At 40.9% G+C, this 18,045-nt stretch overlaps 1 protein-coding gene across 8 annotated transcripts in view; it reads left to right on the forward strand.

Moving 5' to 3' along the window:
* The first annotated feature begins 235 nt into the window (after nucleotides 1–235).
* The window catches only part of LOC119490194 (transcriptional enhancer factor TEF-5-like), a 38,905-nt gene continuing 21,095 nt past the window's right edge, over nucleotides 236–18,045 (forward strand). For 4 of the 8 annotated variants that reach the window (XM_037773430.1, XM_037773478.1, XM_037773438.1 and 1 more), the window contains exons 1-3: nucleotides 237–415; nucleotides 777–912; nucleotides 17,127–17,381. In XM_037773430.1, coding sequence (XP_037629358.1) covers nucleotides 17,375–17,381 — 7 coding nt within the window. In that variant the 5' untranslated portion in view covers nucleotides 237–415; nucleotides 777–912; nucleotides 17,127–17,374. Of the gene's footprint in view, nucleotides 416–776; nucleotides 913–17,126; nucleotides 17,382–18,045 lie in introns of all 8 variants that reach the window. The other 4 variants (XM_037773470.1, XM_037773460.1, XM_037773444.1 and 1 more) reach the window with 2 other exon arrangements.

Genomic DNA, 18,045 nt, shown 5'->3' on the forward strand with positions numbered 1-18,045 from the left:
GGATCTGAGAATTTGTTTTATAATAGGTCTAGATGCATTTAGTTATTATTCCCTGAGACACTAGTGTAGTATGTGTGTAGTGAGCCTGGTTTAGTGGCAGGAAGCTGCAGCTCACTGTGTGTGCAGCAGGGTGTTTTAGTGGGCGTGGCCTGTAGCTAAGTCCCGCCCCCTCCCTGTTGATTGACGCGCAGCAGTAGCTCCTCCTCAGCAGTCTTTCTCTCCCTCCCCCTTCGTTTTCCAGTGTAGTGCGTTGATTTCATACCAAAGTCATACTTAACATTCCACTTATACTGTCAAACCTCTGAGAAATATTACGGGAAAACAACAAGGCGCCAAATTATAAGAAACTAACTAAAGTGTCCAGCTGCTCTCATTGTAGGAGAAGAAAGGTGACTTGGCAGAATAAAAATAAAAGGTAAGTTTTCTCCTACTAAATGTTCTCCTTCTTTCTACTTTAGAGCCTCTCTGTTTTTTTTCTGGGAGAGTTTTTTTTCATGCCGCTTGTCTCGGTGAAGTTTTCAGATCATTGTCATTTTTTACATTTTTCCGCAGAGCTCCCTGCAGCTGGGAGGGAAGAACACATTTGCAGATTGAGCGTCTATTGTGTTTGACTTTCCCAGTGTGCAGGGATATGTTTGACAGCCTCTGTTCCAGCAGATCTCCACCGGTAGCCCAGGCTCATTGACTCACACTATTAACTAAAAAAAAAAGACAATCTTTTTTTGACAAGCACAGAAGAAAGTGAGGCCAATATGTTTGTTCTCTGTCTCGCACAGTTTCATACCTGGATCATCATCCATCGGTCCTCCAGAGGAATCCAACAGTTTAACCTACAGAGACACAGAGAAACTAAAAGCCATTTGGAGGAATACACACAACTTCAGTCTGGTTTGGACCCTCTGCATCTCAAAGGTAAGACAACTTTCTTCATTTGTCAGCAGAGTTACATGAAGGGAAGATCTCCTGTTCTTTCAGCAGTATACACATGGATTTATTAGACAAAGAAAAATAAAAAATTACAAATAAATAAAATGTTTCAAAGAAGATTTAGCTTCATACTTTCTCTTTAGTTTTTTTAATTTTTTAAATTTAATAAACACATTTCCATTTTCACAGCATTTCTTTTGTTTGTTTATGAAGACATTATTAATATATAATAACAAAATATAATTTTACTATTCTATAGTTTTAGATTAGAAAACAAAACTTTTTTTCACACATTCTTTAAAAACACAAACTTTATTTATGAACATACAATGCAATATAATATGCCTAGTATAAAGTTAAAACCACAGAATGGCAGCAGATTTATAAATATACAAACAAATATTAATGACAAATATAAAGCAAAGCCTAGGCTTGGGACTACACGTCTGCATACCAAAAGGGATCTCTTTTACATCATTGCTATTATGACAATATTTAGAAATACCAAACGTCCTGTATTAGCTTATTAGCTTATCACAAAAACAACTGTACATGAAAATTAAAAAAATTAAAAAAAAATCCTACTTTTGTCAATTTAGAAGAAATTCTGAAGCCAGAAGAAATAAGTGAGAGATAAATATTTAGATTTTATTTAAATTTCTAATAACTTTTGTTTAGCATGTAACTACTTCATATTATCTTGCCATAATATATATTTGAAAAATACATATCTATCTCTCTATCTATCTATCTCTCTATCTCTCTATCTATCTATCTATCTATCTACACTGTCTGAAAGTATCATGTTTATATTCTTTGTCAGCTTGTTCCAGTACTTTATTTAAGTTGATTGCACTCCCATTTTATGCTGCTTATTCTTCAACTTCACATTCAGAGGCAAACATTGTACGTTTTTTAATCCACAATACATTTATATGACAGCTATAGTTTACTGATAAAGATTCTAGATACAGTACATGGCCTACCTGTTCACAAACAGCTTATGAAATATGATGTGTTGTTATATGCAGCTAAATGTAAAATAGATAGCTTCACCAAGACAGGGTACATGATTAAAATAATCCAGTAATATAGTATATATAATATGAAAATCTGAAAGGGACCGAGTGCTTTTACTTTGGATACTCACAGAACAATCGGCTGATTAATATCTATCTATCTATCTATCTATCTATCTATCTATCTATCTATCTATCTCTTTTCTTTATTTCTTCCCTTTTCACTTCTTTCTTTCTTGCCAAAGCCCAGGCCTTGCGATGATACTCTGCAAAGTCCCACTAAGTACATAATTCATAGGTGAGGATTTGCGATGCACGGATATGAATGCCAGCTAATTGTCTAATTATATGAGGGCCACCTCGGGCTACACCTGCTCTCAGTCTGTGCTGTTAGTTCAGGCTCGGGGTAAAGCTTTTTTTTTTTTTTTTTTGACCTAGTCAAATGTTTTGACTGATAAGAAAATGTAAAAAAAAAACGACAGCATGTTAGTATTCGTACAGTCATATAAGCAGCAGAGAGGCAAATCAGTGGCCGTCAACAGGTTTGACTAAACAACAGAATGCAGTCTGTCAGGTTCGTCACAGCGAGCTGAATAACCTGTTAACGTCTCTGTCTGTCTCTTACTGTATTGCTTTTACCGCAACAACATTCCTTACGGTTGCACAATGTCATATTTTCATTTAACGTTTCATACATTTATTTTTTACATTTTCACCAAGTTTGTGAGGAAACAAAGCTTTTTTTTTTTTTTTTTACACAGCTCTGCCTTTAATCCACATGGCTGTGAGTGTAACTACGCCAGGCTTTTGGCGAGCTCTTTTGAACGCAGGCGGTGTGATGCAACACTGATAAAGAAGATGATCAGATAGTGCACGTTTTCTTTTCCAGTCTGTCATGTTTAAGTCACGGTTGAGAGGCAAAATCCACAGTTTGAGAACTACTTTCCATTAACATGTGGAAATGATGTTCTGAAACGAAACGACCAACCAGCACGACCAAACAATGTGTCCTTGGTAAATGAGACACGCCAAGATGCCTAATAATAGATTTTGATGCTGATGGGTAAATCTGGAAAGGATTAAGCATTCTGCTGCTCCGACAGATTCCCCCTCATTGTTTGCATGCAGCATGAATGCATCAGGCCTCCCAATGTACTATGTGGTCTTTTTTTTCTTCTTCTTCTCCTTGAACGTACTTTATGTCTCTCAGCCGTTGTGGATTTAGCATGTACACGCCGTGTGAGAGTTAAATGCGAAGGGAAAGTTTTACAGCTTGGCCCGTGTCATGGAGGTCAATTAGATTACTTGGGGTAATATCCCCTTAAAGTGGCCGTTTTCTCTCTTTTTTACTCCCCAGCTGTGTTCCTTGGGGCCGTTTGTTGGAAAGGAAGAGTTAATGAGCATGTGTTCTCTTCGGGAAGGAGGAAAAAAAATCTGTTATCCTGTGATGTTTTTGATTTTTCAAAGTTTAATCAGAAAACTGTGGAGGTATTTCAGTTCATATCTGCTGCTAAAGTGCATCCCTTCCTTTGCCCTGCGGAGTGTTTACTCAGGCAGCAGGTCTGTTGACCGTTTGTCAGCAAGCAGCTTCACCCGTTTGTGTCAAACCCGCACTAATGAGCTTTTGCCCATTTGTGCAGACGTTGGTCGCCTTTTAGCACCATCCCCACAAGTGCTCGTTCCAAATGGTGGACACTTGCCCCTCTGTCAACCCAGATCTGAACAAATACCACTTATGTCTGCGTGGTGGTGAGCACACAGAGGGGGCCTTAGAGGAAAAAGCCTGCAGCTCTCAGCAGAAGGGGCATTAATGACAATCTGGAATACAATATGCAGTCGAACTAGCAGCGGTTGGTTGAGTGCAGTTGTGTGTCGATGAAGAGCGTGTTTGTGCTTTGAGCTGTTTATTACCGTGATGCAACAAATGTGCTGCATGATTTATCTTTAAACCTCACTCTCAAAGACACAATTCATCAACATCATATTCACGTTAATGCACTGCACATGTTTACATATCCTCCAAACCATGAGGGGTTTTAACAGATAAGCTTTCTGGCCTCCCATTCGGACCGCTCAGGGGAGGAGCCGGGGAGTGGCCTAGAACAGTATGGCCTTTGTGTCAGCTGTCCCCAAGTTGCTAAACGTTTTAGTTGTTCTTTCTCTGGCGACCGACTGCGAGAGGAGTGATGTCCCACAGTAATGTTCTCTAAAGAGGAAGAGCTCGAAAAAGAAACGTCTGCGTGGGCGTGTGTGTGTGCCAGCGTCTGTGGGCTCCTCCAGCCTCCATTATAGATAACATGAGGGCTCGCTGAGGCCCGGCGTCTGGTGTTTCAGAGACGTGTGTGTGTGTGTGTCGTATTGGAGCTCCAGTGACCCAAGGGCACTCATGTGAAACCCCTTTAATCCCTCAGAGTGTTTTCGGTTGGGGGGATGATCTCCTTCTGCAGCACAGAGTTACTCGTTTTGGTCACTCCTAATATAAAATAACTAGGGATGGGCGATATGGAGAAAATCAAAAATCTTGATTTTTTTTTACCTCGATGTAGGTATTACTCTATTGGTGCTTTTACAAAATATGATGTTTGATAAATTATCAGTAATGTGGATATAATGACTAAGTGGGTAAATGCAAATAATAGAACAACTAGAACAGTTTGGTAAGTTCAAAATTGACATCACTTTACTGAAATGCAACCAGGAAAAGACAACACATATTACGATATCCAAAATCTAAGACGATATTTAGTCTTAAATCACGATATTGATATAATATTGATATATTGCCCGGCCCTAAAAAACAACACAGGTGCCCCAGTGATTTTAAGAGTGCTTTATAAGAGTGTATGTACATTTATTAAATGTGCAACAAGTTTCCTCTCTCCGGTTCAGCTTATTTTTTATATCTAATCTTAGTTTTTCCTTGTGAAAATCCCCTCTATATGGCCCTGATCAAAGCCATGGCTTCTTTTAATGCCTTGTTCCACGATTTATATGCTCGGATGAGTTATTGGCTGGTGCATTCTGCTGCAAAAAGTTATGCATGTCTTAAAGGTTTCACAGATTATGGCTTCAAACCGCTCCCCTCACCACAAAACGACCAATTCAGGCTGGGATGGCTTCTCCGCTGCTTTCTCTGGAAAATTTCCGATTAAAATGCTGATTCAGTACTGTAAAAAAAAAAAAGAAAAGAAAAAAAGAAAAGCATTCTGGCGCACTCGCCCCGTTTTGTGTCAGTCTTTCCCTCTTCAGATGGATTTAGGCTTAATTCTATGAAAGTGTGACGTTTCAAGGTGGACCACATAGGCAGCAGCACCCAGAATGAATGAATGAATCGGGCCTTGGCTCGCCGTGTGATACTCATTCATCCGTCTCTCAGTGACTCATTTAGGAAACCAGTAACCTCTCCTTATACCTCAGAGTGGGGTGATTTGTTTATAAGAAAACAACAAATAAGAATCAGTTGTGGCGCGTTTCGTGGTGTAAATACTTTTAAAAACATACAGCATGTCCGATTCCTCCAACTCACACCGCCTTCGCACATTCTCACTCTTGCGTGCAAGACGTTGCTCCGAACATTATTGTTTTTCTTGGGCATGCAGCTGGTATCAAACTGCAAATGTTTGACTTGACAAGGAGAGCATGTGGTGTGTGTTCATGTGTGTGTGTCTCAACTTTTCCCTCTGCCTCTCTTCTTTTCTTGCCTTCTTGCCGTGTGAGCTGTTGGCTGTCCAGCCCTCCTCTCACTCTCAGCTCTGATTGTTTCCTGAGCGCCGTGCCAGATAGGAAGTAGGAGGAAGTTATTGGAGGAGCTGCAGAGAATTTATTAGGGCCAAACACAGACACAGAGAGGGAGAGGGGAGGGGAGGCTTTTTTGGGGGGGAGATGGGGCTCGTGCTGTCTGAAGAAGGCAGTGGCGGCAAAACTCTGAGCACGCAGCTCATCGCCTTTTAATTTCTAAAGAGCAGTAATCGATTTAAACATGTGCATTCACTGTAAATGCATCTGTGTGCGTTTCTGCGTGTCAGGAGGAATAAGGCAGCGTCTCCTGTTCTTGTCAGAGAGCAGCTTTCCTGGCCTGCAACCTAAAATGTTTTCTTTATCTGTAATCTGACCTCAGAGAGCAGCTGCTCCTTCTGCCACCAAGTCCTGTTGTTTCCCCTGTCAGGAGTGTGTTTGTGTGGCTGTCGGTGTGTGTGTGTGTGTGTGTGTGTGTGTGTGTGTGGAGGAGGGGGTCTCACTGTGACATCTGTGAGCGCCCCTCAACCTTAACAAGACGTGTGGAGGAGTTTGGATTTGTTACTGTGTATAAAAGTTGGGTGGAGGTGTGTTTAACTCTGGGCTAAGCAGGGGGGCTTGGGGCTGCCAGCAGGGGATCTGTTCTTTGCCAACAAGTGTCCCAACTCCAGCAGCAGCTTAACAAAAGGCTGCATTTTTGAAAGAAAGGAACAAATCCCGTAGTGTGTTGGTTAACAAACAGACGGAGGCACATACATTACGCCAGTAGGCATGTGATGGAGAGACAAACACAAGCAGACTCGATGGCTCGGCAGTGGAGGAGACAGATTTGAAGGGAATCTGTTAACAATCTGCGACATGATGAGTCAGGAGAATTGAGTCGTGGTAACGGCGGTTTACAGAGTTACAGATAGCAGAGGGAGGCTGATTTTCACGTCGTGTTTGTGTTTAATATGACCAAATATTTTGTGACAACAAGAAATAACAACATATTTGTATGAATCAAAAACCAGTAACAGGAATGTCTTGTTTTTATAATACTTTTAATTCCTATCTTAGAGCTGCTATAATCAGCATTTTATATGTTAAAACTAGGGTTGGTAATCTTAAGAAACCAGCAAGAGTGCGTTAGATTTGAGAAATGATCCAACCAAAAAACAGAGCCAATTGGTGCCAACTCTTTTCCAAAGAAAGGAGCTAGCAGCACTAGCTCCAAAAGTCCCTAAATCTAGCGAGAAAGACGCTTCAGGAACTCCCTCTACCGAAAATTATCATTAGGAACATTAATATGACTATTGTTAGTACTCATAGCTGTCAAGCTAGCAGCTTGTGGAAGCCCATCCAATCATTACATTTGGGCCGAATGAAATGATTGGACGGGTTTATTACAGTCCTGCGACAGTAATAACATTTGATTTATTGATTGATGTTGGGATGTAATGAGAATTTCAACAGATATAACAACAAGTGTTTTTGAAGATTACCAACTCTAGCTTTAATGACTATGTGTAACATGAAAGGACTAATTTGTAGTGATTAATCCCGGGAGGATTATCACCTATAGCTTTACAGAGCATTTTAACGTCTTTCAGTTCATTGTTTTGTTTTTTACGACCCGCGACTTTACTGTTTTGGTTCAGTCTGAATCCTCTCATCAGCATTGTTTTTAGCAAAAACCTCTGATAAATTCACTCTACACTACCTGCTCAATGCCAAACAGCAGACAGACACAGTTGACGGTGAACATAGTGGAGCATTTAGCAGCTAAAAAGACAAATACTTCCCTCGAGAGTTGGTGGAGAACAAAACAGAGCTAAAAGACGAGGATAACTTATTAATGCAGGTTTAAGTTACCAAGTTTTATCTACATGAAGTTCTTATTGTGCTTTTATTGTATTGTATTGACACCAGCATCAAAACAAATTCATTATACTAGGGATATATTACTATACTATATACTGCTCCTACTATTAATACTATTTACTACTACTATACTATACTAGGGATGTCACAAGAACCGATACTTTGGTACCAAGTCGATGCCCAAATTCTGAAAATGTCACGGTGCTCGTTTTTCTGCAGTACCTCAGGTACCGTAGGTACTGTGGATCAGGGCTCGAGACTAATGTCGTCCCATCGTCCCGGGGGTGATAGAAAAAATTTCCCTGATAATACTACATTGTGAACAACAAATCTGTGTTGAAATCGGCCGCACGAGACCTAGTAACGTTAGCAGCTAGTGGGCAGCACAGTCCTGCTTGGCTAAATAACAGAGTTAACAGCAACATATGGAGGTTACATTAAGTTATGCGTTACATTATGATGCGTTCAAGCTCTATTCAGTAAAAATGAGTATGAGGCAGAGGTAAATTATAACGTTATCATGATGTGTTCAAAAAATTGTGTTCAGGGGTTGATATTAAAATTGCTAAAAAACTGTATGCAAACGGTATTTAAGGAGTAGATGTTGGAGTACATGGGATTTATTGTTTTGTTTTCATTTTTATCATGGTATCGAATTGGGTATCAAGAATCTTGGAATTTTATTGGTATTGGCATCAACTACTAAATTATCGTGACGTCCCTACATACGCACAAACTTAGTGAATAACAATGTTAGATTCCTCTGATTCTGATGCATTTAAAAAAGTAAAAAGAAAATTGAAAACTACCACCGGGGCTCGAAGACATCTACAAGTCCACATTATCTGATCTCCAGAAAAAACACATGTTAAATATGTTGACTTGTTAAAGCTTTAGCGCTCATCAGGTTACTGCTTTGTTTTGAGTGGAGACGTACAGCAGAACAAAGATATGCTCGAGATGCTCAATGACAGCTGGTGCACCGTTCTCAAGAGATATTTGACATCAATGCCCACATGAGCAACATTTGTATGAGTTTTCTGTTTAACACCAAGCACCAAATGTGACTCTAAGCATCTTGGACCAGGTGCATAAACATGGTGGCCTCTTTTACTTGTTGTCATTTGATGCTCCTGCTCCGTCCCACCATCTAAAAAGCACCAGACGTTTTTTCTGCACCGACTCTTCCGTCTGTATTTGTTTGTTGTTGTGTTGCCTTTTGGTATTTACAGCATTTTTAACGAGTAACATCAAAAAGGTCATGCTTTTTATGCAGGCCGTCTTGACATCATTAAAATAAGAGTTTCTCTGACTGTTATTTTGCTCACAAGGAGGAGTTTCTGTTGAAACTCATTTGCTTTGCGAAACCACAGTTGAAGTTAGGAAACACTTTGAGAATGAAACTAATAATGTGAGTGCAATTAACAGCAGAAGTACAACACTTTAAAAGTCAGTCACTGCACACACACTGTTGTTTTTTATACTACTGTCCTAGCTCGATGGGCTCGCATGGCTCTCACGGTGGGATGTTTAGTCTCTGAGTATATTCCTATGATCCATCCTGTTTGGTCATGAATGTCGGGACGTTCGGCGAATCTTCCTTTCTCACCAGACGGCTGGAGATGTTGCCATCAGGCCATAAAAGCTACGAGACATGACAGAGTCATTTTGACTCAAGGTCTTGCCCCACTGTCGTCTTTGAATTCCACTGCGTAAGTAGAAACCCATCTGGTTGGTGCATCAAGATGATCTCATGTTCAGTGGAAGATAGAATCGAGGAATAAAGATGTGGCACATAATCTCTCTCTGAGTGAATAAGTGTTATTGTGTCAACTCCTGAATGTCACTGAAACACACAGGCTCTGTTTGTTTTCCTGCCTGTAGGTGTTTGTAAGGGATTTCCTACGCTCTGTGGCACACTTAATCAAATGCCTGGGCTGGAATCCCTTTCCTGATTTAGGTTATACCGGCAGCTTTCCTCCATGTGACCCGGCAGAGTGACTCAGTAGAATTACTGGAATTCATTGGGACATTTCACTGCACACAATCCCGTCTAGGAAGAAAAAAAGAAAAAAGGAAACTCAGTGCGGTGCCAATAAACTCTGGTCGGTTCGCAGATGGAGTCGGAGCGGAGATAAGCCGATTGCTGAAAACCGACTGCAATGTGATCGCTCAGTTCGGGGCTGGGAAAATGGGAAGAGGGATTGTGGTGCATGAATGGTGGCGTTTGAATGAATGTGCAGAAGCGCATAGTTTTAGAGCGTTTATTTTCCTGCTGCACGTTGGAATTCTGTAGCATGTTGCTCTCGTGGCCTGACTCCCAGAGAACGGGAGGGAGGTGTGTCCCTGATTTTGGTGTTAAAGTGGGAGTCAGTCAGTCAAGATCCTTCAATAAACACTCACACATACAGGTTTGTGCTTGGGACAAGGCCTGCAGCTAACAATCGATTTCATTAACCATTAATCTGGAGATTTTCTCCTTTAATCCATTGCTCTTTTTGGTTTATATGAAAACAGTGAAAAAAGTACCAGAATTTCCTAAAGGCTAATTTGTGTCGTCAAATCTTCTTTTTTTGTTTGATCGTGAGCCCAAAACACGAAAGATAAGCAATTTATTACCACTTGAAAAAGACAGAAGCAGGAAATCCTCACAATAGAGACGCTGAAAAATGACTTAAAGAGGACCTACTATGCTTATTTTCAGGTGTATACTTGTATTTGGGGTTTCTAGTAGAACATGTTTACATATTTTAATGTTCAAAAAACGCTTTACTTTACTCATACTGGCTGTGCTGCAACACCTCTTTTCACCCTCTGTCTGAAACGCTCTGTTTGCGCCCATGCCCCACCCTCCTGAAAAGCCCAGTCTGCTCTGATTGGTCAGCTGGCTCACTCTGTTGTGATTGGTCAACCTAACTAAACTCTTCGGACTCTGCTCCAGCTCTGCTCTAACTAGCTTTATTTGAGGGCGTGCCAAAGTATCCACTAGGCAAGCGTGTTACTTGGTGACATCACCATGTTACAGAAGAAAAGACGGGACTTCAAGCCAGGCAGTTCAGGAGCAGTGTTTTTGTGGGAGAGAGTTACTCCCTTTAGCGTGGACTTTTTACTGGCACAAAAAACTATACAACACACTAAAGGAAAGGGGAAAAAGCTCCAAAGCATAATAGGTCCTCTTTAAACGATTAATAGATTATGAAAACAGCTGCAGCTTTATTTTCTATCGATCGATTAATCGGTAGTTGTATTTATGTATTTGTACAGTATGTGTTGATGAGTGCAGCTCTGAGTATCTGCAGTTTATTTTGTCGTGTGAGTCATTACTATGTTGTTGTGTGAGTTTCTCACCCAAACTTCACCCAACTGTTCTAACGTAATCAACATGTTAATTAGTACAACAGCTTTTCTCTTCAAATGACATGCTGGCAGTAAATCGTGTCGGAGGAACCGAATCCCAAAGGTCTCGACTCGAACTCGCTGTTGCATTCGAGTCCATAAAACTGTCTTTGTGACTTTATTTACCGCTCACTTTTCATCATGAAGTCATGACTATTGTCCAGACTTGAAATCCTGTGACTCCACAAGAGGATGCATTGAAAAACGGCTCCACTGACAATGGCCTGCCTCTAGTCTGAGCTTTGAGCGTGTTCACTGCTGATGTTGCATTCCAGCTGGAACAATCCCACTGTTTTCCAGACCCCAAAGTGGACGCCTAAATTGGACAACACCCCCCACCCCACGTACACACCCCCTCTCCCCCTCTGCTCTCCAACCAACCAACCAACCAACCCACCCACCCACCACCCACTCCTCCCATACACGCATCCCCTGGTCTCCTGTCCTTATTTGGGTAGAGACGTTCTGAGCACTGGGTGGAGGGGGGGTGGTGGTGGTAGAGGAGGGAGGCAGGGAGGGAGGGAGGGAGGCGGGGAAGGAGGGAGGGAGGGAGGGCGTTGGGTTGACACAAGGGAGGCAGGAGGAGAAACAGTGAGCACTCGCGGCCCTTTCTTAATAAGGACATGTCTGGAATTCAGGCCCCTCTCTCAGTGAAGAGCCTCTCTTTTCGCAGCACCTCACTCGAACGCACTCCTGCGAGCACTCGGAGCTCCGCCGAGGTCGTCAGATCTGCGTGTCACACTGAGCACCACTCGCGGCTCTTCACAGCTCACAGTGTGGAGGAGGTTTGCAGTGTTTTCTCTGCTATAATTGGAGATAAACAATAGAGCGGCCGCCCCTCCCTCACTGTGCCACCAGTCTTTGATTATTGCCCCGGCTCTACTGGAGCTGTTGCCCTAACAGCACCTGTGCATTCATTAATGAAATACTTTGGGCTGCCTGAGAGACATTTTCACACCAGACCACACAAAGTGCATCTGCTGTACTTTAGGCTGAGAGAGAAAATGTGTGTTTAAGGGTTCCACTAGTGTTGATGTTGACGGCTCTTTGTGCCTAAATGTTTCAGTTTTTAATTTGAACCAACAAACAAGCTGCTGACAGCAAAACAGTGAAACAAGTAAAATCATTGTGGCTGACGTCATGACAGGTTGCTGTCAATGTTGAGCCATTTAAACATATGTGTAATGTTTGCCTTGGAAAATAATTACCATCATAATTTTCCAGAGTTGAAGGTGACATAATTAAACTACTACTCCAAAAATTGCTCCTGGTGCAACCATTTTTATAATTGAGTAATTGTTTTAGTCATTTTTTCAAGCAAAAATTACAAATATTTTCTGGATCCAGCTTTTCAAATGTAAAGATTTGATGCTCTTCTTCGTCGTGCATGATAGTATAATGATTATTTTGGGGTTTTGAATAAAACAAGACATTCAAAGATGTCATTTTGGGCTGTTGGAAATTGTAACAGGTATTTTTTTCATGAATCTCTTTCATTTTATAGACGATTAATTGATTGTTTAAAGGTGCAGTGTGTAGGATTTAGTGGCATCTACGAGGAGGTTGCAGATTGCAACCAACTGAAGCTTCTCTTGTGTGCCAAGCGTGTATGAGAACTATGGTGGCCGACGCGAAAACGTGAATGTCTCTCTCTAGAGCCAGTGTTTGGTTTGTCCGTTCTGGGCTACTGTAGAAACATGGCAGCCGGCTCTGTGAAGAGGACCCGCTCCATATGTAGATATGAAGGGTTCATTCTAAGTTAAAGAAAACACAACGATTCTTATTTTCAGGTGATTATACACTAATGAAAACATACTTAATAATATTATATTCCATTTCTGCTAATAGCCTAAATGTTACACACTGTTCCTTTAAGAAAATAATCTGCAGATTAATCTTAATTAATTAATGATAATAATCATTAGTTGCAGCCCTTTGTTACTTCAATTAACAAAACACAATATTCACTTTACTATAATACAAGACAAAACTAAGCAGACAATCCTCACATTTTAGAAGCTGGAACCAGAGAATGTTTCGCATTTCTTTCTTGAAAAATGCCAATTCATATTTTGTCAAAGGACTACTCGACAAATTGACTAATCGTTGCAGGGAGATGCCGATTTTTATTAAGTATTAATACAAGTCCGCATTAGAAATAATCGAGATCAAAGGGCAAAATTGCCCCCAAATTCAAGGTATTTGCCCCATAAAACACATTCAAGTGTGTATTGGCAAGAATCTGGCAATACGTTACGTATCATGATACAGGAGTTACGATTCAATTTATTGTGATACTGTAAGCAAGGCGATATATTGCGATTTTTTTTTTTAAATCAAATTTTAGTAAAACTGTCATAGTATAAAGAAAACATAAAATCTGAGTAAAAAAGTTTCCTTTTTTTATATGCAATCAGAACAGTGGAATCTGCATTTGTATTTATCACAGTCTCTGTAACATCCAACATCATAGCACTACTTTGAGAGGGCACATCTCTTTGCAAATGAAATAGTATTGACTGGATCTTTGCATATAAACTATTAATAAAAAAAGAAAGTCTTTTATAGAATTGATACAATATCAAAAAACATAATATTGTGGTACTCAATATTTTCGATATTTTCTTACATGCACCTCACACAATCAAGGGGGCAAAAAAATACTGTGATTGTATATGTTCAGAATTGCATCATGAAACAGTATTTAACACCACCTTGGTAGAGATTATCATTAAACTAACCCTAAGTCTAGTCGTTTGTTGGTAGTCATTGGGAGCGATCCAGCCGTGTGATCTGTGAGGACTGACATGGATCACTTGAGCTGCTGATGAGTGCTGAGTTTCACTGTTGAGTTTTAACACCGTGACCCTGTTGCAAAGGGTCCGCCTTAACCAATACCCTCTCAGCTAAAATTAGCAGCTCGACTTGTGGATATTTGTCAAACCCTCGTTTGGGTTCAGTGGCGACGTGGCGTCCATAAATTTCATGTTGTATGTGGCGTGCAGTAGAATAGGATCCCCGTATGACTGATCTACTCGCTTTTGATCTCTTGTAATTCCTGTTATATGATGACGGGAACGGAAAGGAAGCATCACTAATCCTCCACCTCTGCTTTTTCACCCATGTGTGGTCCTCGAAGCGATTAGAAAGTAGGAATCTTTCTAAATACTGAGAGATAAACGGAGAAGGGGAGGCTAAGGGAGATGTCAAGGCTATCACAAATATATCCAGATAAAATAAAACAACTCCGTGGCTGCACAGTTTTGGTGTAATTATACGAAGGGTAATCATACATGTGGCCTTGAGAACACGAGTTTCACTGATTTACACCGACATTTTTTATATTATTTTTCCAAATAAAGTGAGGAGTACAGATCACATTCCAAGACTGAAACTTAATTACTGGTTTGATTTTTATTTTACAGGAATCATACTGTTAATATTTGACTCCCTAACTCTGCAAAACCTCATAAAAGAAGTCAAATATGACTTATACTGAAAAACAAACAGCTGTAAACAGATAATGTAACATCTCTGTATTTATCCCTTATACTTTATTTATGTCAGCATCTGCAGAAATGCTAAAGTAGAGAAACACAAGCATCCTGGGAGGATCGCGGTTACCTCATAGACTTCCATTTCAGAAACAATACGATGCTGAAAGGGCAGCTTGAAAAATACTTAAGATCTTTGCCTGCAGTCAGCCATAAGCCAACCACACTGGGACACAGTTCCCAGACCACAAGAATTCTTTGAGGCCAGCGCTGATTAGTGAGGTCTTTAAACTTCGTTTTATGGAATATCTTGAATTCATTTGGCCATTTCGGAGAAATAAAATCGAGGAAATTACAGTAATAATTACAGTTAGCATTGTTTATTCATACAAATTTAATGACTGCAATAAAGAAAAATGTCAAAGAGAGCCAAAGTAGTGACCTATAGATGAATGACATTCCATATTCGCGTCTCGTTGTACTTCATATGAACTCGCACGGCTCCGGGCCGTCTTTGTAGCCACACAAATAATTCACTGTATGTATATTTCTAAAGAAAAAGCAGTAGAGGAGCTTAGTAGGGATTAAGTTTACACAGTATGGAAGCTGTTAATGAAATTGGATACTAATTGAATTTGATTTAATCATATCCAAGTTCCCATTGATCCAGTAGGCATCCAGCTGAAATTTGCTTGTGAATATCAGCAGCGTTTCATCATAAATTCAAAACAAGGAAACAAAATGAGAAAGCCGTTCAGTGTTTTACGATGAAGGCGAAGCAGCAGTGGATGTATTCATGAAACCTGCTCATCCAGCACAAACGCCAAAAAAAGAATTCCTCCGCACATGAATGTCACAAAAATAGTATGTTAATAAAACAAATGGTGGCTTGTAATTATACAGTATGATAGATCTAATGAAAGACTACGTTTTGTTTTCTTCATAGTAATGAATTTGTTTGCCAGATGGCATCACATGACCCGCGTTTCCGACTGTGGCCACTAGACCGAAATTGATACAATAGTTTGGATAATTTCTCCGGCTAAAAATAACCTAATTTTGACTGACTTTTGTAGTATTGCACGCTTGTTACCAGGTAGTGATTATTTTCGGATCAGATAAACAATGTATGCATTAATGGATAAGTTTGGGGAATTTTGTTACTGGCAGCAAATCCCTTACTTTGCACGTTGGTAGCTGGATTCTCGCGATGTCACGAGATCACGCGAGAATCTCAGGATCACATACCGCACAAAAGTCTATATTGTCAGGCTTCAAGTAATGCATTTGTGTACCGAAGGCCAGATCACGGCTCTTCTTCCGACTGCCTTCGGCAAGAGTTTGATTGGCAGATAGTTCATCCAATCACCTGCCAGGTATTTTTTCAAACAGTTTCCAATGTCTGCTTCTCAGATGGTTCTGTGTAACAAACCATCTGGTGGGTCAGGTTAGCTAATCCCATGAATAGATCAAAACCAACAATGCGTCAGTACGTCTCTCGGTACTGTCTGACTTTCCTACCTCGTCTGTAGCACTCAGACCCAAGCCCACCCATTAAGTCCTACTCAAGACGTAAATCCTTAAAAATGGATCTCAAGTATAAAGTTTCATACTTAAATAAGACAAAATGATTTCTTTGAACAGCTGGGCACTGTAGCTTTAAGCAAATGCTTCTCAAACAGGAGTAAATACAAATAGTACATTTGTTGGGGACTATTTGTAGCTGCAGATCAACACAGATTTCATGCACTAGTGAGTATTTACGTCACCAGGATAGTGTGTGTGTTGGATTGACTCACAGTGCCCATGCTCGTGATTACACGGATTACAACGCTGTGGCTCACGGATGTGTTTTAAATGCTATTAGACAACAATGGAGCTCTTTAGCACATAAGCTATATCAGGCTTTGACTGCTCAGACATTATTTGTCCAATCATTGTTGATTTGGTGTTGTCATGGGATTTGTTGATAATAACAAATCCTTTAACTTGCTGTCCGTGCAGGTGCTAACATCCGGGTCTGAAAAGTGAAGCCAATGCTGAAGTGCCTTAAACTTGCATTATTTCTAATGGCCAGCAGGGGGCGACTCATCTGGTTGCAAAAAGAAGTCTGATTGTATAGAATGAGCCTACTTCTCACTTGACTTATTACCTCAGTAAGCATTGTGAACATGAGTTTATGGTCTCAATCACTAGTTTCAAGTCTTCTTCAATACAGCATGATGTTCATTTAGTAAATTATGATCCCATTTAGAGTCAAATAGACCATAAAGCAGGGGAGGCTTTAGGGCGTGGCTACCTTGTGATTGACAGGTCGCTACCACGGCGTTGTCCTGTCTGGGAGTTGTTTCAGGACTTTAACCCTTTTACAGTGTGTTTTACGTTTGTGAAAGTTAAAATATCTTATTCAGTGTTCAGTTGTACTTAGCTCCATCCTCTTGTGTCACTTCTGGTTGCAAAAAAAAACAAGATGGCGACAGCCAAAATGCCGAACTCGAGGCTTCAAAACCGTAGTCCACAAATCAATGGGTGACGTCACGGTGACTACGTCCACTTATATACAGTCAATATATCCATGTTTACACTGTTTTGGTTTTATGTGTTGTGTAATTTTGATTAACATTTGCTAAAGAATGCAACTCAATATTAAATAAAAACAGCTAAGCAACTTGTGTCTTTCTTTCTTTCACAGGTCTCCTACAGATCCTTTGATTTTGGGGCTCGGGGTTGGGCCCAGGGGGAGCCGCCACCATTGCTTCCAACGAGTGGAGCGCCAACGGTAGCCCAGAAGATGGGCTGGACGGGGAAAACGAGGACAAGACCATCGACGGGGACGCCGAGGGCGTGTGGAGCCCGGACATCGAGCAGAGCTTCCAGGAGGCCCTCGCCATCTACCCTCCCTGTGGCAGGAGGAAAATCATCCTGTCAGACGAGGGGAAGATGTATGGTGAGTACGCTGGACAACAGCCAGAGCAACAAAAGAACAACCATTACATGGAAATCAGTCCCATAATGAACGCAGAAAAATGAGAAAACCACCCATTCCACAGAGATTTGTGGCTTAAAAGAACACAAACAGCCACCATTGTGCCCTAGAAAGAAATCAGAAAACTACTTTTCTTCCTCTTGTATTCGTGTCATAACTTTGACACCGAGGTGAATGTTTTCTTTCCACTCTCAGCTCTCTTTAACAAGTCTGTACCTGTTGAGTTGTGACCCAGGGGCAGGTTCTTCCAGTCACACCAGCACTCTCCGAGCTGGTTATTGCTGTCCTGAGAGCATCGCAGCTCCTCTCCGTTTGATTTACACCTGTCTTTTCCCTCACAGTGTTTTTCTTTACAGCCTGTTTTTTATGCCCACTGTTTTATGGCCTCTTCTCTTCCTCGCTACACTCCTCAGTCGCAAAACCTGCTCTTTGTGTTTTATCGCCGAACGTAATGTGCTCGTTTCCCCCACAAACCGGTATCGCTGGGAGAGTTTTGCCTGCAGGTGACTGGTTGGAGCTGTTTCCTGGAGAAGTGTTGCGTTTGATGCTGGATGGCTCGGGTTAAATTGGCAATAATTAGCACAGCGTGAATCGAGACTCTGGCACAAAAACATCGCATTGGCAC

This window comes from Sebastes umbrosus, chromosome 1 (assembly GCF_015220745.1).
Source record: "Sebastes umbrosus isolate fSebUmb1 chromosome 1, fSebUmb1.pri, whole genome shotgun sequence".
Lineage (NCBI taxonomy): Eukaryota > Metazoa > Chordata > Actinopteri > Perciformes > Sebastidae > Sebastes > Sebastes umbrosus.